The 21247-nt window shown below is 41.9% G+C and overlaps 1 protein-coding gene across 6 annotated transcripts in view; it reads right to left on the bottom strand.

Annotated features, from left to right (window-relative positions):
- PPEF1 (protein phosphatase with EF-hand domain 1) overlaps positions 1–21247 on the bottom strand; it is a 109500-nt gene that overhangs the window by 80556 nt on the left and 7697 nt on the right. For 4 of the 6 annotated variants that reach the window (XM_006943604.5, XM_019823623.3, XM_045050923.1 and 1 more), the window contains one exon: positions 12562–12723. The exons of 1 other annotated variant lie outside the window; for it this stretch is intronic. In XM_006943604.5, the coding sequence (XP_006943666.2) occupies positions 12562–12631 (70 nt within the window). In that variant the 5' untranslated portion in view covers positions 12632–12723. Of the gene's footprint in view, positions 1–12561; positions 12724–19947; positions 20049–20159; positions 20273–21247 lie in introns of those variants that run through there. One more of the 6 variants, XM_019823622.3, reaches the window with a different exon arrangement.

The raw sequence follows: 21247 nt of genomic DNA, 5'->3' as shown, positions 1-21247 counted from the left end.
CCCAAGCAGGCTCTGTGCTGACAGCACCCTGATGCAGGGCTCTATCCCACGAACCATGAGATCATGACCTGAGCCAAAATCAAGAGTCAGATTAACTGACTGAGCCACGCGGGTGCTCCAGGACTGGAATATTCTTAACTTTTTCTCTGAAAGATTTTCAGACATATGGGGAAAGGTGAGACTAGTACAATTGTTAATATTTTGTCACATATGCATTCTCCTACTCTCTCTCTCTTGCTCTCTCTCTCCACACATGCCTACCATTTCTTCAGTCTCCTTTATTCTAACACAATTCCTTAGCCTTTCTTTCTTTTTAATGACACTGAAATTTTTGAAGAGTACAGGCTAGTTATTTAAAATATCCCTCAGTTTGGATCTGTTATTTCCTCATGATTAGATTCAGGTTATATATTTTGGCAGGAATAAGTGATGAGTCTTTCTCAAGTATGTTACATCAGAAGGCAGATGACAGGGGCGCCTGGGTGGCGCAGTCGGTTAAGCGTCCGACTTCAGCCAGGTCACGATCTCACGGTCCGTGAGTTCGAGCCCCGCGTCAGGCTCCGGGCTGATGGCTCAGAGCCTGGAGCCCGTTTCCAATTCTGTGTCTCCCTCTCTCTCTGCCCCTCCCCCGTTCATGCTCTGTCTCTCTCTGTCCCAAAAATAAATAAACGTTGAAAAAAAAAAATTAAAAAAAAAAAGAAGGCAGATGACATTAATTTGTCTCATTACTGGTGATATGAACCTAGATTACTTGGTTAAACTGGAGTAAGGTAAAAGGGCCCACAGTGACCACCACCTGGCTAAGTGCAAACAGGCTCGTTAGGCGACGCGCCCCCAGGCGCCTGGGTCGCTCAGTGGGTTAGGCATCCGACTCTTGGTTTTGGCTCAGGTCATGATCCCACGGTTGGTGAGTTTGAGCCCCAGCTGGCAACGTGGAGCCTGCTCGGGATTCTCTGTCTCCCTTTCTCTCTGCCTCTCTCTCATGCTCTCTCTCTCTCTCTCTCTCTCTCTCAAAAATAAAATAAATAAACAAAAATCTTTTTAATTTTTTTTTTATTATTTATTTTTGAGAAACAGAGTGAGACAAAGCATGCGCAGGGGAGGGGCAGAGAGAGAAGGAGACACAGAATCTGAAGCAGGCTCCAGGCTCCGAGCTGTCAGCACAGAGCCTGATGCGGGGCTCGAACCCACGAACTGTGAGATCATGACCTGAGCCGAAGTCGGACGCTCAACCAATTGAGCCACCCAAGCGCCCCTAAACAAAAATCTTAAAAAAAAAAAAAAAGAACTTAAAAAAATATCCATAGGCCCTAGCTGACCAATGGACTACTTACTACTGAGCACAGGTACCAAAACAAAGGAAAATTCCATGTGTTCCCAGATCTCCTCACCCTTCCCTCCTTAGCTACAGCCCCCCACCACTGCCTCCTGGCAGACAGTCTCTCCTTTGCTGCTCCTCGGCAGAATATTCAATAAACTTCATTTGCCTTTGCTCTGCCTCAAGTGACTTCTTTCACCACCAGACCCCACCCGATCGAATGGATCGCCCCACAGCGGCCACGTAAAATTCTGTACTGTAGATGTATTTATTTGCTCCCTCTTTACAATTAATAAACAATTTGCAGGAACATGCTTTAGGGCTGTGTATATATTCTGTTCTCGAAAATATCCACGGATAATTTTTGCCCAAATCAATTCTTTCTATGGTAGTTGCAAAAATAGTGATTTTCGAACTCATTCTCTCTACATTTATGAGGATTCGGATTGTTAAATGCCCCATTTAAAGCCTTCTTTTATTCAACAGGGCAATGGAACAACACAAAGATTACACGAAGCCCATCTTATGGAAGTTTTCATAAGAATTGCAATCCTTGGCTACACCATAGTTCAGGAAAACATGAAGCTTTAGCCGTACGATACCAAGTAACCGTGAGCTCTCTATCATATGAATTTCTGCCAATTTCGTAAAGAATCATTATCAGGAAGATCTCAATTTTTAAAAACTATTATATTTTTAATTATGTAAGAAATTTAGCTATGTAAAAGTACTACCAGCATTTTAAATTATTGAAAAATTTTCTCATAGGAAATATGTTCTATTCAACAATTCAATCATGACCTCTAATCCTCACTCGGAAAAAAAAAAATTAAATGTCTTGACTGCAATTCTGTTTTATGTCTCCCCTGTTATTAATTACTAATCTGAGTTATACTGCCACATTCATTCACCCAAGGTCAAATACGATCTGCATTAAATTTTTGCCTTTTGCAGCTGCTGAAAAGATAAGGCAATATAAAGCCATAATTGTGTAAGAAAAGTGTTCTGATTACAGGAAATAACTGGCAAGTGGGCCTCAGGTAATGCCCTTTCCTATACTCCGTTGAAATATGTCTCTTTGTAACAGGATTTTCTAACAACTAACAGGATCCAACTAAAAGCTGGCTCCTTTGTGAATTGTCTAGTCAAGGCTAGAAGCTGGTGAAAAGCATTTAAATGGGGGAGGTGGGACTTCATACTCTTCCGGTAATACTTTCTACCCCCCAAGAGCTCATGATTCTAGAGTGGGTCTCTAAATAGTCCGTGGCAGAGTCTCATAATACTTAACATTTCTAAAAGTAGAGGTGGATTAGTCACACAGCGAATAAACAAAAAATATGAAGATGCATTTAATAGGTGTGAAAAATGAAAAGGATGTTTGGTTTTTGTGTGCCTGTTTCATACAGGCAATAAATGTGTTTGTAGTACCATTCCTGTATAAACCTCAAGACCCACACATTAGCATATCAAAAAGTGAACAATTAACTAAAAATTATTATTGAAAGGGATCATAATTTCAGATGCAGAAAGTGGTCTCCTTCCACAAAGAAAAGTACTTGTTTAAAATGATTCCCTAGGGGCACCTGGGTGGCGCAGTCGGTTAAGCGTCCGACTTCAGCCAGGTCACGATCTCACGGTCCGTGAGTTCGAGCCCCGCGTCGGGCTCTGGGCTGATGGCTCAGAGCCTTGAGCCTGTTTCCGATTCTGTGTCTCCCTCTCTCTCTGCCCCTCCCCCGTTCATGCTCTGTCTCTCTCTGTCCCAAAAATAAAAATAAAACATTGAAAAAAAATTAAAAAAAAAAAAAATGATTCCCTAAACTCTGTGCTGACAGCCTACTTGGGATTCCCTCTCTCCCTCTCTCTCTCTGCCCCTCCCCTGTGTGCTCGCTCTCTCTCTCTCTCTCTCTCTCAAAATAAATAAATAAACATTAAAAAAAAAAAAAAAGATTCTCTAAGGGGCGCCTGGCTGGCTTAGTCAGTAGAGCATGTAACTCTTGATCTCAGGGTCATGAGTTCAAGCCCCATGTTGGGCGTGAAGCCTACCTTACAATAAATAAAATAAAATAAAATAATTCCCTAAGAGAACTCTTATCGTGATGAGCACGGAGTATATAGAATTGTTGAATCGCTATATTGTGCACCTGAAACTAACATAACACTATATGTTAATTATACTGGGATTTTAAATTGAGTGAACTGGTTAATTAAATAAAATGTAATGATTCCCAACTGATGCCAACAAACCGGGGATATAGTATATGATATAGGCCGAAAATGAAGATTTGGCAGTTTTGACATACTGATGATAATGAAAGCCATGAGAGTAAAGTTACCGCAGGAGAGCACTCGAGTGACAAAGTAAAAGGCCCGAGAGGAACCCAGAGGAATCCTAATATTTAAAAGTTGGGAGAAAGAGGAGCCCTTATAAACAGTTCAGAGACACGAGGACAACCAGGAGAATGGGCCGAAGCCAAGGGCCATGAGTGCAAGAGTGCCAAGTACTGCCAGGAAACCCAGCAAAATAAGAACTGAAAATGGTCCGGTGGGCTTCAAGGGCACTCAAGAACTTGTCAAAATCATTTTCCGTGGGACGGAATGAACCACGAGAAGGTGGGAGACAGCACTGTGAACGTCCCCTTCAGGAACAAGCTCTGAGAGGGAGGAGAGTCAGTGGAGGGAACCAGAGGGAAAGGGAAGGCCTTTCTTCCAAAGGGAAAGGAAAAAAACAGTTACAAAAGGCCGTTTTGGGCAATGAGGAAATTCTGAATATGAACTCTATGTTCAACAATATTAATCCACCAGTGCCACAATTTTTTTCAGTGTGATACAGTATTACAGTTATATAAAAGAAAAACCCTCTTTTTAGGACACTCATGCTAAGTATATAGAGGTTAATATCATAATGTCTACAGCTTTGCTGTCAAATGGAGAAGGCACAGGAGACGGAGAAAGGGAAGGAAGGGAGAGCGGGAGAGAGAAAATGGTAAAGGGTTAACCAGCTGGTGAACCCAGCTGACGGGGATGTGGGTGTTCGCTGTATTAATCTTCCATCTTCTCTCTGTAGGTTTGCAATTTCTCAAGATAAGAAGTTGGGGGTAAAGTAAAACAGAACGACATGAAGGGAAAAAAATGTCCCCAAACCCAAAGAACAGGAAAAAAAGAGGAAAGGCACGTGCGCACGTTAAGAGTGTTAATGCGGTAGCAGCTAAGGGAGTAAGCAACAGAAGGGGGAAATGAATACCCCCACCCCTCCACAGGTACCCGCAGCTATAGAGCATATTGATGGTCTTTGGGTGGCAGGAACTTTAAAGAGCATCTCATCTGATGTCCCATTTCACTGAGGAGGAAAATGAGGGACATCCCAGCTCACAGAGATTTCTGCTATACCTCACGATGCCAATAAAGACTGCTTGGTGGCAGTTATAAAAGAAAATCCAGGGGCGCCTGGGTGGCACAGTCGGTTAAGCGTCCGACTTCAGCCAGGTCACGATCTCGCGGTCCGGGAGTTCGAGCCCCGCGTCAGGCTCTGGGCTGATGGCTCGGAGCCTGGAGCCTGTTTCCGATTCTGTGTCTCCCTCTCTCTCTGCCCCTCCCCCGTTCACGCTCTGTCTCTCTCTGTCCCAGAAATAAATAAAAACGTTGAAAAAAAAAATTAAAAAAAAAAAATCCAACACTAACAAGAACGGCAAAGGCCCCTCTAAACTTTCAGAAAACTCCTCAGAGATCAACAAAGATAAAGGAAACAATGTCATTGATTGTTTTTCCACGAAGGTCCCAAATTTCAATATACAGCATTGCAAAGGACTTAACTTTGGGAATGTGGAGGTGGGAGATACGGGGCTGGGGGTGGAAGGAGGGGATCTCTCAGGCAGCTGTGAATGGCTTGCTCATTGGATTTTTAAACAATAAATAAACTAGACGTTATTCCAAGAACTAAAGAAATATTTGGTTTACTAGTTAGTATTTTTAAACTTTTAAGTAAAAATAAAGAACAAATATTTTTTAAAAGAACAATCTCCATTAGAGAAAATTTCCATTTCTCATAGCTTAAAGCATCCAAGTGCACAGCCAAAAACGCTACATAGCCTTTGTAGGCTCCTCAGCACTTAGGGAAAATGAATAAATGCATTTCTAAGTGGTTTCCAGGGAAGAAATAAAAGAAAATAAATCATCGTGTCCTCAGAGTATTCCATGGGGGAAGAAAAGGCAACAGATTATTAATTCAAAATACATCAATATAAAATTTTAAGTATAAAGCGAAGCTCAGGAGAATGAAATTGCAATGTTTCATTTCCATTTTTTTTGATAAATTCCTATTTTACAAGTCAGGGCAGCATATCCAGAGGGGCATGGACTTTGGAATCTGTCAGAGCTGGTTCCAATTCAGGTGAACTAGGACATGACTTTGGACAGTTCTTCCTTTTTTTTTTTTTTTTTTTTAATATATGAAATTTATTGTCAAATTGGTTTCCATACAACACCCAGTGCTCATCCCAAAAGGTGCCCTCCTCAATACCCATCACCCACCCTCCCCCTCCCACCCTGGACAGTTCTTTCATCTAGGTTCAGTCTCCTCATCTAGAAAAGGAAACTAATCGAAGCTTCCTCCAAGAGTTTTGCAGAGAAATAGAAATCACGAAAGTAGGCAATCAATATAAATGACAGCTATGATTGTTCCCTTCCCCGTTGCATATCACAAAAGAAGCGAAATAATAATAATACAGCATCGATGCTACTTCTCTACATGGAAGGTAGATAGCCCACAAGAAGAGGTAGCCTCGCTTTTATATGTCGGTTACTTTTCCTCCAAAATGCCATGATACACTAGGAGGCAGAGTTCTGTATTGAGGCCGAATGACCAAAGTGGGAGGGAAAAGCCCTTCACTCTAGTCAGACCATGAGAAACAGGAAGCAAGCCCTCACCCGGGCTCTGCCACTTACTAGCTATGTGTCTGTCCTTAAGCAAATCACTTTGCCTCGCAAAGCCTTGGTTTCCTTTTTTACAAATTGAGAACAACCCTTCACAGCCTGTAGAGATCAAATATATATGAAGGGGCCCATCCAACTATAAGAGCACTATGCAAATAAAAGGTACTTTGTAGGAGTCAATTTAATTAAAGTTAGTTTCCAAGAGCAGCGACATTGGGAGGAACCGTAGAAGGGTGTGACGGTTGACGGCAAAAAACCCACTGTACTCAGAACTCCTTGGGTTCAAACCCCAACTCTGGCAGTGGTTAGTAATCTGACCCCGAAAAGTACTCACTCGCGGAGCGTGAGAGCTTCTTCAACTACATAAAAAAGGAATAGTAACGCTTGACTCAGGTTTACTGCAAGGATTAAATAAAAAGTATGCAGAATATTGTGAACACTCTCTAGAATATAGTTAGTAATCAGGAAATAATAGCTATCATTTTCTATCAAGAGCTTTCAAAACATTCATAACCCTTAACACAATAAGTTCGTATCTAATCACCTGAATATGGGAATAATCCAAAGTAAGGAAAAACACTACATAAAGAAATTCTTCTAAGTACTGTTTATATTAGTGAAAAAAAGGTCCCATGTTAGAGGAATAATTAAGAATATGATGATTGGGGCGCCTGGGTGGCTCAGTTGGTTAAGCGTCTGACTTCGGCTCAGGTCATGATCTCACGGCTCATGAGTTCAAGCCCTGAATGGGGCTCTGTGCTGACAGCTCAGAGCCTGGAGCCTGCTTTGGATTCTCTGTCTCCCTCTCTCTCTGCCCCTCCCCCCCCCCCTGTCTCTCTCTCTCTGTCTCAAAAATAAATAAACATTAAAAAAAAGAATATGATGATCTATCCATTAAATGAAATGTTTAGTAATGGTTAAAATGTTACAAAGCATTTATAACAACTTGAGAGATGTTTATATAACAATGTCTTAGTGCCAAAAGCAAGGCTACAAAAAATTAATGTTTAGGATGATCAAAAACCTACACTATACCAAAAAAAAAATAAAACTGGAAAGAAATGATCAAAATGTTAACAGTTGTTGTCTCTGGGTAGTGGAGTGAGGAATATTAATTATTTCCAAATGCTTTTCTATATTTTACAGTATTTCTAAATGAGAAAAACTTTTTATGGATAAATATAAGTAAATACTGTTGCTTCAGTTTTCAGCAGATTTATTATTAGAATAAACATTGACTAATATATTCAACAAGAGATAATGGAAGAATAAAAAAAAACTATAAGGGAATACTTTGACAAGTATATGCTAATAAAGTAAATAGCTTAGATGAAATAGGCAAATTCTTAGGACATAAAATGCTGAAAATGACTCAAGAAGAAATAGAAAATCTGAATAGATCTATAACAAAAGTAGAAGTAATCAAAAAACTACCCACAAAGAAAGGCCCATGTTCAGCTTTATTTATTGATTTATTGATTTATTTATAGAGAGGGAAAGAGAGAGAGAGAGAGTGCACAAGTGGGGGAGAGAGGCAGAGGGAGGGAGGGAGGGAGGGAGGGAGAGAGAGAGAGAGAGAGAGAGAGAGAGAGAGAGAGAGAAAATCCATGCTGAGCATGGAGCCCAGTGTGGGGCTTGATCCCATGACCCTGGGATCATGACCTGAGCTGAAATCAAGAGTTGGATGTTCAACCGACTGAGCCACCCAGGAGCCCCTCTACCAAACAGTTAAAGAATTAATATCAATTCTTCACAAGCTCTTCTAAAAGATGGAAGAGAAGAAGGAATTGCAACTCATTCTATGAGGCTAGTATTACCCTGATATCAAAACCACACAAAGACACCCCAGGGGAAAAAAAAACTATAGACCAATATCCTTTATGAATATAGATGCAAAAATCATTAACAAGACACTAGCAAACTGAATCCAGCAACATATAAAAAGTATTATACTCCGTGACCAAGTGGGATTTATCTCAGAAATGCAAAATTGGTTCAACATCTGAAATTCCATTAATGTATACTGTATCAAAGAACAAAGGGCAAAAACTGCATGATCGTTTCAATACATGCAGATAAAGCATTTGACAAAATTACACACCACTTCTTAATAAAATAATAAAAGCAATCAATAAACTAGGAATAGGAGTGAACTTCCTCAACTTGATAAAGAGCATCCTGGAGAAAGGCACAGCTACTATCATACTTAAAGGTGAAAGACTGAATGCTTTCCTCTATGATCAGGAACAAGACAAGGATGTGTAGTCATGAATTTCTATTCAACAGTAAGAGAGGGTCTAGTCAGGAAAATTATGCAAGAAAATGAAATCAAAGGCATAGAATAGAAAGGAAGAAGTAAAACTATCTCTATTAGCAGATGACACAGTTTGTAAATAGAAAATCCTAAGGAATCAACCAAAGTCTTGGGATACAAGATCGATATACAAAAAGCAATTGTTTTTCTACACACCTGCAATGAACAATCCAAAAATGAAATTAATAAAGCAATTCCATTTTGTAATAGCATTCAAAAGAATAAAGTACTTGGGGTAAATTTAACAAAGGAAGTGTAAAATGTAAATTCTGAATGCAAAAAATAGCGTTGAAAGAAATTAAAGACCTAAATAAATGGGAAGACATTCCATGTTCATGGATCAGTAGATGTAACTGTTAAGCTGGCAATACTCCCCAGATTGATCTACAGATTCAATGCAAGCCCCATCAACATTTCAGATGGCTTCTTTTGAGAAACTGACAAACTGATCCTAAGAGTCATATGGAAGTACAAGGGACCTGGAAAGCCAAAACAATCTTGAAAAAGAAACAAAGGTAAAGGACTCAGAATCCCAATTTCAAAACTTTCTGCAAAAGCTACAATAATCAAGACAGTGTGGTATTGGCATAAGGAGACACATAGATCAATGGAATAGAATTCAGAGTGCAGAAATAAACCCTCATATTTACAGTCCATTGATTTTTGATAAGAGCGCCAAGACTATTCAACGGAGAAAGAACAGTCTTTTCAACAAATGGTCGTGGGGTGACTGGATATCCACATGCAAAGAATAAATTTGTACCTCTACCTCATACCATATATGAAAATCAACTCAAAATGTATCAAAAACCTAAATGTAAGAGCTAAAAATATAAAACTCTTAGAAGAAAACATAACCATAAATAATCTTGGCTTTGGCAATGGATTCTTTGTTATGATACCAAAATCACAAGCAACCAAAGAAAAAATAAATCGGACTTATCAAAATTACAAAACCTTTCTGCTTCAAAGGATATCATCAAGAAAGTGAGAAGACAGCCCACTAAATGAAAGAAAACATTTGCAAATCATATACTCGATAAAGAACTTATAACTGGAACATATAAAGAATTCTTACAACAAAACAATATAAAAACAAATGACACAACTAAAAATGGACAAATGATCTGAATAGACATTTTTCCAGAGATCTACAAATGGTGAATGGGGTGCCTGTGTGGCTCAGTCAGTTAAGTGTCCAACTCTTGACTTCAGCTCAGGTCATGATCTCACCGTTGGGCTCTCTCTGTGCTGACCGTGTGGAACCTGCTTGGGATTCTCTTTCTCTCCCTCTCTCTCTGCCCCGCCCCTACTCACGCTCGCTCTCTCTCTCTCTCTCTCTCTCTCTCTCAAAATAAATAAATTAAAAAAAAAAGACATTTTACAAATGGCTAATAAACACATGACAAGATGCTCAATATCACCAGTCATTAGGGAAATGCAAATGAAGACCATAATGAACTACCATTTCATACCCACTAGGATGGGTATAATCAGAAGGACAGACAAGTGTTGCAAAGGATGTGAAAAAATTGGAACCATCATAGGTTGCTGGTGGAAATGCAGAACGATGCAGGCACTTGGGAAAACAGTTTGGAAGTTTCTCAAAATGTTAAACATTGAGCCACCATATGACCCAGCAATTCTGCTCCTAGGTATATACCCAAGAGCACTGAAAACATCTGTTGACACTATAACTTGTACACGAATGCTCATAGTAGCATTGTTCATAATATAAAAAAAATAGAAACAACCCAAATGCCCACCAACTGATGAATGGGTGAGTGTGCATATTCCTACAATGGAATACTATTCAACAATTAAAAGGAATGACATTCTGATTCATGCTACAACATGAACTTTGAAAACATTATGATGAATGAAAGAAGTCAGACAGAAAAGACTCATAGGATCTGATTACATTTATATGAAATGTGCGGGAAGAGTCCGAATCTATAGAGACAGAAAGGAGATTAGTGATTGCCTAGGGCTGGGGAGGTAGGGGGTAGGGGAGTCACTGCTAATGGTTTGGGGGAAGGATATGAGAATGTTCTAAAATTGATAGTGGCGAAGGTTGTACAGCTCTGTGAACATACTAAAAACCGGTGAATTAGACGCTTTAACCTGGTGAGTTGTGTGGCATGTGAATGATATCTCCATAAAACTGCTCTTTTTAAAAAGCAATGCAGGAAAACAGTTTGACATTTCCTCAAAAAGTTATACACAGAATTACCGTAAGACCTGGCAATTTCACTCCTAGGTATATACCCCCAAAGAACTGAGAACAGGGACTCAAACAAGTACACGTACATTCATGTTCAAAGCAGCACTATTCACAGTAGCCAAAGAGGTGGAAATAACCCAAATGTCCATCCACAAAGGAATGGACACACAAAATGTGGTCTCAACGTACAATGGAATACTATCCAGCCTTAAAAAGGAATGAAGTATGAAAGATGCTACAATCTGGATGCTAAGTGAAAGGGGGCAGAAGGTACATTGTATATGTGACATATCCAGGATAGGTACGTTCACAGAGGCAGAATATAGACGGGTGGTTGTCGGGGGCTGGAAGGAGAGAGAAATTGGGAGAAACTGCTTAATATAAAAGGGGTTTTGCTTTGGAGTGATGGAAATGTATGCAACTAGAGAGAAGGGCAGTTACACAACTTTGTGACTGTACCCAATGCCACTGAAATGTTCCCTTTAGAATGATTAATTAATTTTATGTTATGTGCATTTCACCTCGGTAATTTATTTAAAAGAAAAACCAATCCAAAAATCTAAAGTAATATTTCCATTTACCTGCAACATTTTAAAAGTTGAGAAGTATTTCAAAAAGAGAAAATTCACTGTTAGGGGTTTGGCTTGGCCTTTTTGTTTGTTTAACCTAAGAATTTTGGCGAAATTTAAAGAACGCTATGTAATCCTACATATAAAAAGATAATTACTTGCTTTACTCTCTTATGGTAAATTATGACCATGGAATTAGCTCAGTTGGAGCTTTTGAAAGATTTACAGATTTGAAAGAGTTAGTGCGTCTCCCTACTGTGGGAGATCGGTTTTGCTAACTCATGGAGCAGAACAGCATTTGATTCCCAAGAGAAAACATCACACGCTAATTAGTAGAGAATACTCTGCATCCTAAACTGTCCATCTTAAGCCTGAGTGAACTTCCAAAAGCAACATGTGGAAGAGGAATTGGGAAAATTATCTATAACCTAGACACCAGAGGAATGGAGCGTGAGAGTGAATAATTCACATAATCTTCCCAGTTTGTTTGTTCTTTAAGTTGCTTGTGGAAACTATGTCTCTTAAACACTCAAGTGAGTTGCAACTTGGTAGGTATGAGAACCTCAGTATGAAATAAACAAAGGGAATACTTAAGCCTCTAATTATATAGGGGTCTTGGGGGGCATGTCATGTATTTAGAAACAACACCCTTTTGGGGAAGCAGATGATCTTGCATTTCCCAAACTCTACCTGGAATATTCTAAAAACATGGGGGCAAATCTCATGAAGTTCTGTGTTGAATAGCTATAAAAAATAATCCGATCACCGAGTTACAAACTCTAATAAAAAGTCAACGATGCCACTAAACACCACATAGGTATGGATACAGCTATTTATAAGCATATCGAATAAACAGAGGTAAATGCACAGAGACTTTCTTGTTCCCTGCCACAGAGTTTTAAATTGAGATTTTATATTGGTCCATTTTCAGCTGAAATCAAATCAAACATAAACTCTCTCTTAGATAATACTTCACGGCACATCATAAATTCAGAGCTACATCTTCCTAAGTTATGCCAATGTTTAACCTTCGGCTCGAGTGATGGTGCCTTGTGCACCACCACACCGGGCTGGCGGCTGGAGGGGCAAGTGACTCAACGGGGGAAGGGGAGAGGGCGGGGAAGGGGAGAGGGCGAATCCGGTGCACTCGGGCTCCCCGTTCATTCACGAAGACAGGCACCCCCACCCCACCCCCGCTGGCACTCACCTTGCTCAGATCTCGTGTCTTTCACAGACGAAGTGCCACAGCCCATGTCTTCTAAATTATGTGTGCTCATGAATTTAACTTCTCATTCCAAAACAGTGTGAACAGTGTGTCTCTTTATGCTGCGAGGAGCCACTCCTAGCTGACCCGCCTCAGTCAGAGATCCTGATGAGGAAGGCACAAGAGGGAGGGAGGGGGAGAGGGAAGCGCCCGTTAACAGCAAGGTATCTAAGGGCTTCTCGGCAGGATTCATTTTATGCTTCTTCTCAACTGCTGTTCATCATGTGATGTGGAAAGTGATCAGACATAATCTAATCCTGGTGCATTTTCCAAAACACAGCAGCCGCACCGGAGCAACCATAGATTGCTTTTCTGCTACACATAAATTATATCCCCCCCCCCCCCCCCCCCCCGTCTAGGTCAGATCAAGGTCTATATAAAATAAAGCATCAAAAATGGAAAGAGAAATGGAAATGTAAGAGCGTACAATTTTCTAATTGAAATACGGGGAATGGGATATGAAGGAGCTGATAGAATTTAACTGTTTTAGTTTTAAGTTCATAATTAAATCTATTTGGGTTTTAAAAACACAGATTGGAGATGATGAGACAAAACAACATATTTAAAAACCTGTGCTAAAATTCAAATCAAAGTGAGTTCCTCAACACTGTTTCTCAGAACCGGTTGGAAACCTTGTTTTAAAAAAAGAGGCCGAAGGCCTCCCCCCCCACCCCCACCCCCTGACTAGAGTTCCAGAATCAGGGAGAGTGCCCTTTATGTTTGTTTGTGGATTTCTTTCTTTCTTTCTTTCTTTCTTTCTTTCTTTCTTTCTCTCTCTCTCTCTCTCTCTCTCTTTCTTTCTTTCTTTCTCTTTTTAAGGTAGCTCTATGCCCAAGGTGGGGCTTGAACTCAGGACCCCAGAAATCAAGAGTCAAGTGGCAAGCTCTACCTACTGAGCTGGCCAGGTGCCCCTGGGGGGAGTGCCCTTTTGAAACAAGCCAAAACGGATTTTAGTGTCGCTCCTCGTGACTGTTTTGGGTGATGCTGCCTTTATTTTGTATTGCTCCAAACCAGGCTGATCAAATCTATCTGCATTTCTTGATAGGAACAAGGTCAAAAAACAACTGACTTGGGACCCTACCAGGCACATCTATTTTTCCATGAGCAGTATGCTAAAAGCTTGAAAATTTTGACTCAACTAAAGAAAGAGAAAAATGAACAAAATACCTGAATTATGGAAATATCATTAAAACAATAATAACCTTAATAAACAGATATTCTGATCAGATCTAGGCCTAATTCTTTTATGTATTGAAATAGTTAACCCTAGTCAACGTTGGGGTATCTCCAAATTTGACAGGCACTTCTATCCGGTCTTTCTTACCTACATCATGGATGAAAAATGTTAACAAGGTCAGCTCCAAGGGCATTCCACTCCAGCCCGTTCTCCAGGGTTCCTGAAGATCCATTACATTCACACTCTCTGAACATATCTGTTCAGTCAGGTGGTAAATCCACCCATTGCAACTATTATCTTATTTATCTATGAGGCATCCTGGGAAATTTTGCTAAATATGTTCATGAAATTAAGATATATACTTTGACACCTTGACATTCGGGACTATCCCAGCCCCGGAAGAAGAAAACAGGAGGAGGAAGAGAAGGAGGAGGAGGAAATCAGTTTGGCATGATTTTAAATAACAGAATCATAGAAGTTTAAAACTGGGAGAGACCTCTAAAATTACCTAGAAATTGGGAATGCAAACTGGTTCAGCCACTCCGGAAAACAGTATGGAGGTTCCTCAAAAAATTAAAAATAGAACTACCCTACGACCCAGCAATTGCACTACTAGGCATTTATCCAAGGGATACAGGGATGCTGTTTCGAAGGGGGCACATGCACCCCCATGTTTACAGCAGCACTATCCACAATAGGCAAAGTATGGAAAGAGCCCAAATGTCCATCGCTGGATGAATGGATAAAGATGTGGTATATATATACAACGGAGTATTACTCGGCAATCAAAAAGAATGAAATCTTGCCATTTGCAGCTACGTGGATGGAACTAGAGGGTATTATGCTAAGCGAAATTAGTCTGAGAAAGGCAAAAATCATATGACTTCACTCATATGAGTACTTTAAGAGACAAAAAAGACGAACATAAGGGAAGGGAAGCAAAACTCATATAAAAACAGAGAGGGGGACACAACAGAAGAGACTCTTAAATATGCAGAACCAACAGAGGGTTACCAAGGGGTTGTGGGAGGGGGGAATGGGCTAATCTACTCCTGAAATCATTGTTGCACTATATGCTAACTAACTTGGATGTAAGTTAAAAAAAAATAAACATGGTAAAAAAAAAAAACAAGAAAGAAAAGAAAGCACTCTAAACATTTACTCCTCACAAAAACATTGAGCTAAGTACATTATTATCCATTTACTGATATTCCATGTACCTAAAAAAAAAAGCCTGACCTATAGTAATAAACAATAAACAAAATTTTAAAGAGAAAAAAACAAAATTAAATTACCTAGAATTTACACAAAGTGCAAGGAAGTCAAGCGACTTGCCTGATGTCATATAGACACCTTGGTCGTCAAACTCTTGCATATTACCATCGCCTGGGGAGCGTTTAAAACTCCCACTGTGAGGACAGCACCACATTAAATGAGCATCTCTGGGGGGTTAAGAAATACTGATGCCTGGGTCCCAGCCCCAGAGGTTCTGATGTAATTGGTACCGGGTGGGATTGGGCATCAAGAGCCTTTTAAACTCCCCAGATGATTCTAATGTGCAGCCAAGTTTGACAGTCTTTAATAGAGACGATGTTTTAGCGAACCCATGACGACACCTGAGGATCATCACATTTTCCTCTAAATGCTTTGACTCCATCTGTTTGGAATAAAATTTTTCCAAAGGTCATGTCAGTCTTATAAAGCCGTGGTTTCGGGCATCTTATTCTTTTCTCCTTTTTGAAACTGGAGTGCTATTTACCCATCACCTGCCTTCTCTCCATACTTAGAAATTTCTTACAGGTTCTCTGCAGCACCTATGAGAACACATCTACGGGGGCCCTTCATCACCGTTTGAAGTAGTTCATCTCGGCCTGGTGACCTTCTCCATGTGCCTAGGTCAGTGCTCTCCAACGTAAGTATCATAAGACTCGCCACGGGGAGGTTATTAAAAAATGAAGACTCAAGCTTTACCACCAATACAGATTTAAGCAGTCTGGCGGGCCTGGGAATCTGCAATTAAAGTGCAGCCTCCAGAGGCACCTGGGTGGCTCAGCCAGTTAAGCGTCTGACTTCGGCTCAGGGCATCATCTCACAGTTCGTGTGTTCGAGCCCCACGTCGGGCTCTGTGCTGACAGCTCAGAGCCTGGGCCTGCTTCGGATTCCGAGTCTCCCTTTCTCTCTGCCCCAACCCTGCTCGCTCTCTCTCTCTCTCAAAAATGAAATAAACATCCAAAAAAAAAAAAAATTAAAGTGTAGCTTTCAGGGGACTGTGACACAGGCACTCCCAGGTCTCAGTTTGAGAAACACTGCTCTCCATATCTCCCTTGGGCTTCACGTCCATCTTTACGGTATTTATTCTACTCCTTTTTGTGAATACCTAAGAGTAGGGCATTGAGTAGGCAACACCGATGCAACGATAAGAAGTGAGATATTTCAATCTTGATTTTCTTTGTGCAGAAAAAACATAAAACAGTATCTCTCCAAAGGTATTTGGTCCTCAGCCACCCCTCAGTTCATTACGCCACAAACAAAATTCCATATAAAATTCACTAGGGGCTAAAGAGCACCAGACTCGAGTATGTTTCTGTCAGACTGTAAGATCCCACGGGTATCTTTCTTTCTACGTACTCCTCCTTGAACCTCTGGCACCTACACAGTGCCTTTCACACGGCAGGTGTTTGAGAAATGCTAAATGAATTAATGGAGATTTCTAAGTCAGACTCCTTTAAAAAAAATGAATTGCTGAAAGTCATTATTGGTCTGTGATTTGCTGCAGATACATGCTATTCGAATATATAAAAGCCTTTTATTAAACCAGAAAATGGGTCGTACTTAGACATTCCTTTTTAAGGAAGATTTTAAAATCATGATGGAGAAAAAACTGAGGATTGTTCTAGAATTCTTTGGTTATTAGGAAACAACCTGCTGTTCGAATTTTTACGTTATTAAGTAACAATCACTAAGCGAATTATTCTCAAACTGTTTTTCTCCTTCAGGTAACAGGTAAAACAAACAAAAAAGCTCCTTCCAATGCTCACCAAAACAAGAGGTGGCTAAGGCCAGGTGCCACTTTTTACTCCCACACTCTGTCCAAGCTAGACTGCCATCATCCACTTAAAGGCAGAGAGGAAAACAAGTTTTTAAGCAGCGTAGGTACCTTTGAGGACATCTCTAGCTGGCTGTTAAGCTGATAAAAATGATTTGGGGATTTTCCATTATTTGAGAAAAATCTAAGCTTCTTCCATGTCTGGCCCTCTGTCAGCACTAGAAAAGCATTTAGTGTGCTAAAGAAGTCTCTGGAGAAATGATTCCCTGGGGCCTGAAAGGGGTCCTCTGGCTCAGGAGGTGGGGAGTTTCTGCAGGGTTCACAAAGACCCCGGAATGCCATAGTCAGTGACATGTACCACTGAAAAGGTAGATCTCGGCAAAAAAAAAAAAAAAAAAAACCCAGCTTGAAACCTTCCCAGAGCGGCTGCCCCTACCAATATCTATACGCCAAAGATGGTTTTAAAGCACAAACATGAAACAGTGACTCATCACTGGCGCTCACTTATAATCTGCGAAAGAAAAGGCTTCTAAGGCTTCTGCTAAAAGGCTTTTACTGTAAGTGGGGGCAGCCAGGGTAACTGAAGGGCAGAACTGTTTGAGGTCCGGCTCTCTTCATCCCACTTTTCACTTCCCAAGGTGAAAACACAAGAAAACAACAAGGGATGGCCCTTGGAGCCAACCTAACCTCGGCCATTAAGCACCCTCCAAGCGCTAGCCCGGCCTCCCCAAGTTGTTCTTATCCGTTCTGAACTTTATTGTATCACCAAGCGCATTCTTATTGGACTCCCACATCTCAGCTCAGCCACCTGGGCCTTGATTCTGCCTCTGGCCTTCTAGATTTGAATGGCGTGGTTACCCATGCTCAAAACTCAGCCTTTCTCAGCGATGCAGCCTTTTATGAGAAATTCCTACTCTAGTTCCGGCCCTGTGGAACCCAAACCCGGAAGCCATAGTCATTCAACCGGCACCACACCCCCAAGCCCAAAGTGGGAGTTCAGTTGGCAGGTCTAATTCTTCCCCCGGGTTCATCCTCTCCAGTATTCATCAAAAACAAGCGTTCTGTAGCCTGATGTCTGTGGCCTAAACATAACCAAGGGGCACAGAGTGGGGCAGAGGAGTCCTTGGCAGATGGCCCTAGAGAGGCCCCTTCCAGCCCAACCTGTGCAGTGGAACACTCTAGCCTTTCCTCGTGTCCAGGCTCTTGAATGAATAAGGGGCGGTCTGTGAGCCCAACCTGGTGAGTCTTCCTCTCTCATCAGATGAAAGGATAAGAAAAGGGAGCAAACTACACTGACCACCACAAGGTGTCTGAAGGCATGTGGTACCGTATCGACAGGATGGGAAGCAAGAGGCAGCTTGGCCTGGTGCCAGGTTTTCCAAAATATGTCTGTGGGAGAGTAGTTCTCTGTGCTTTAGGATTCCGGGAATAAGACAAAAAAGGCCCCACAGTCAAGTAAGACAGATTTCCTGACTGCAGGATTCCTCCCGTCCCAAACAGCCTCGCAGGGGACAGCTTTTGAAGAAAAGCATCTCAAGAGTATATACTGTTCCGAACTGCTTGTTCCTAACTACCTACTGATGGCTCAGTAGAGCCCGGGGCTTAGAAGTCACACAAACTGGCTGGCTCAGTCATAGGAGATGTGACTCTCTCTTTTTTTTTAAATGTTTATTTATTTATTTTGAAAGAGAGAGAGAGAGAGAGAGAGAGAGAGCCTGCGAGCAGGGGAGGGGCAGAGAGAGGGGGAGAGAGAATCTTAAGCAGGCTCCGTACTGTCAGTACACAGCCCGACACGGGGCTGGATCTCACCAACCATGAGATCATGACCTGAGCGGAAATCCAGAGTCGGATTCTTAACCGACTGAGCCACCCAGGCGCCCTATGCAGGCGACTCTTAATCTCAGGGTCATGAGTTCAAGCCCCACACCGGATGTGGAGCCTAATTTAAATAAATGAATGAATGAATATTAACTTTTGTAAAAAAAGGAAGAGGTCAAACAAACCGGAGTTTAAATTCTTCTCAGCTACTCATTAATTCCTCTACACCTCGCTTTTCTCATCACAGGACTAATAATGCCTACCTTACAGGCTTGTACTGAGGAGCTCAGTGGTGGGGGAAAAAAAAAAAAACCCAGTTTGAACAAAAAGCAGTTCTTCTTAGCTGATGAGTCAGGAGGGGTCACGCACGGGTGGGGGCCCGCCCAGCTAGGAGTGCTGAAACGGGACTGTGTTTGCTCAAATCTCTTCCTTCAGAATGCTTGGTCTGGGACCTCCCAGAGACTAAAACCCTGGGGCGTCTGCTCCTTCTGGGGGTAACTGTAGAGTCATAAGAAATGGCCTTTTTTTTTCCGCTGAGAGCACAAAGACCCGAAAGCATGCTATGCCGGTAATAATAACAATGTAGCGCAAATCACTACTATTTGCTAAGGACCGCTATTTACCCAGCACAGTGGGTGCTTTCTATTTCTATTATTCCAGTCAATCTTAACAGCAACTTTTAAGGTAGTATCATCACCCCCATATTACAGATCAAGAGCTGAGACGCAGAAATTAAATATTGTACTCCATGGCACAGCTGTGTAGGAGCAGCGCCGAAGACCCATTCTGTGTAATAATTAAAGAACAAAAGTGTCCACGAAAAGGTCGGCTACCCCTTGGTCGCAGATCAAATCCGATCAGTCTATGCAAGCACTAAATCACTCGGGAGAACTCTCGACCATCGCAAGGAATTCTGTTTCCCTTTCTTGCAGAGAGATACAAGAGGCCAAGGGGGCTCGGAAGATTTCTGAACACAAAGTTGTGGAGCGGGGTTCGGGGACTGCCCCCGCGAAGGGGCTGGAAGGGTTTCCCAAAGTATCTCTTCCCTCATTTCTAGTCCTCACCCGAGGGACCACAGAGTTTTTCCAAATATCGCGCTCATTTGAAATAGGCTGCGACCCTTCACATTGCAAAGTCAGCTGTACATCTTTAAGATGATGACAGCCGACTGGGAATCCGAATCTTTGAGAAAAATCATTCCGAGAAATTGCAAAGCAACAAAACAAACTGTGTTTATGATGTAGACTTCCGCTTGCTCAAAATACCCGAGAACAAACAAACGTATTACCTCTTTCTTCCGCTTGGCCAATGCAGAGGTTTTTCCTCACCCTGGGTGTTTCAAGAGAAACAAACACAAGAAAAAACCTTCTCTACGAGGGGTGCACTGGTCTGAAAGAGAAGAGGTACAATCCCAGCTCTCTCTGGAGCACCCTCCCCCCCCAACACACGCGCGCACACACACGTGCAAGCACGCATGCATTCACACAATCTGCAACTCACATCTCTGCAGCTCTCTGCAGGGAGAACTCTTGCTGAAATAAATCAAGAAATAAACACACATGCGCACACACGAAGAAATAACTCAAACAGGCCACGGCTGCTTTGCCTTTCAGCCTGGAAGGCGAGCTCGAGTCAGAGATCCCGGAGAGAGGCTGGGTTGGCCCGTGAGCCACAGCCATCTGCCCCAACCCTGCCCCGGAGGAGATAAAGGGAGAACACTCGAGTAATGGGCTGCGGTCACATGACCGCTTCCGAGGGGACCAGGCTCTGTACAGGCAGGACCAGGCCGATGTTTGCATACATAATGTGCATCGATACAAAACACACAATGAATTTTGAAGAAGGGCAGAAAAGCATTCAGTGGCTCTTTAGGTCAACTGAGGATGACTTTTAGGCAACATTACCGTAACCCGGGTATGACCGAGAGAAGTGGAAACACTAAACATTCCTCCTTAGGGCTCGAAAAGGCACGGGCTTAAGGGAGCGGCCTTGGCTGCTGTGCTGCAAATGCATTTACATGACAGTTTTATTCCTCTAGCTATTCTATTAGCTGCTTGACGGAGAACCTATCTGTGAAAGGGAGATTCGCCTCCCTTCATCAGCAGAAAGGAAATTGAAAGTTGACCTGTCATTTTGCTGAGCTTGCTGAGGAGGGGGAGGAGGAAGACCCATTTGAAGAAGCAGGTGCCCATATCAGTACCGGCTGCCACCAGCCACAGTTCTGTCGGCTTTCGAGGCAATGCAGCGGATTCTGGCTCCCGGAGTCTCATACTGACGGCAGCTGCACCCACAGCAATTTTCCTCCCAAATTCTGCCTGGCTGGTTACACGGCATATGCTCTTGAGCTTCCCGGCCTTGGGCACTGCAAGCTAGGATTTAAAGGACTCCGGCCAAGATCATATCATAACCCCACCCAAGCTGCTCTTTAGCCAATTCCTCTCTGCGATCGAGAGCCATAGGAGATCCAGTAAAGTGGTTACCTAAGCTTGCTATTTAATCTAATGGAGTCACTTTAAAAATCACTGGAAAGGCAGCTCTGGGCTTCTGCACTCCCATTAGCATATTAAATATTATCAGAGGGCCTCATT

This window comes from Felis catus, chromosome X, assembly GCF_018350175.1.
Source record: "Felis catus isolate Fca126 chromosome X, F.catus_Fca126_mat1.0, whole genome shotgun sequence".
NCBI classification, from domain to species: Eukaryota; Metazoa; Chordata; class Mammalia; order Carnivora; family Felidae; genus Felis; species Felis catus.
Note: the sequence above shows the minus strand (reverse complement) of the source record. Positions and strands in the feature narration are given on the sequence as shown.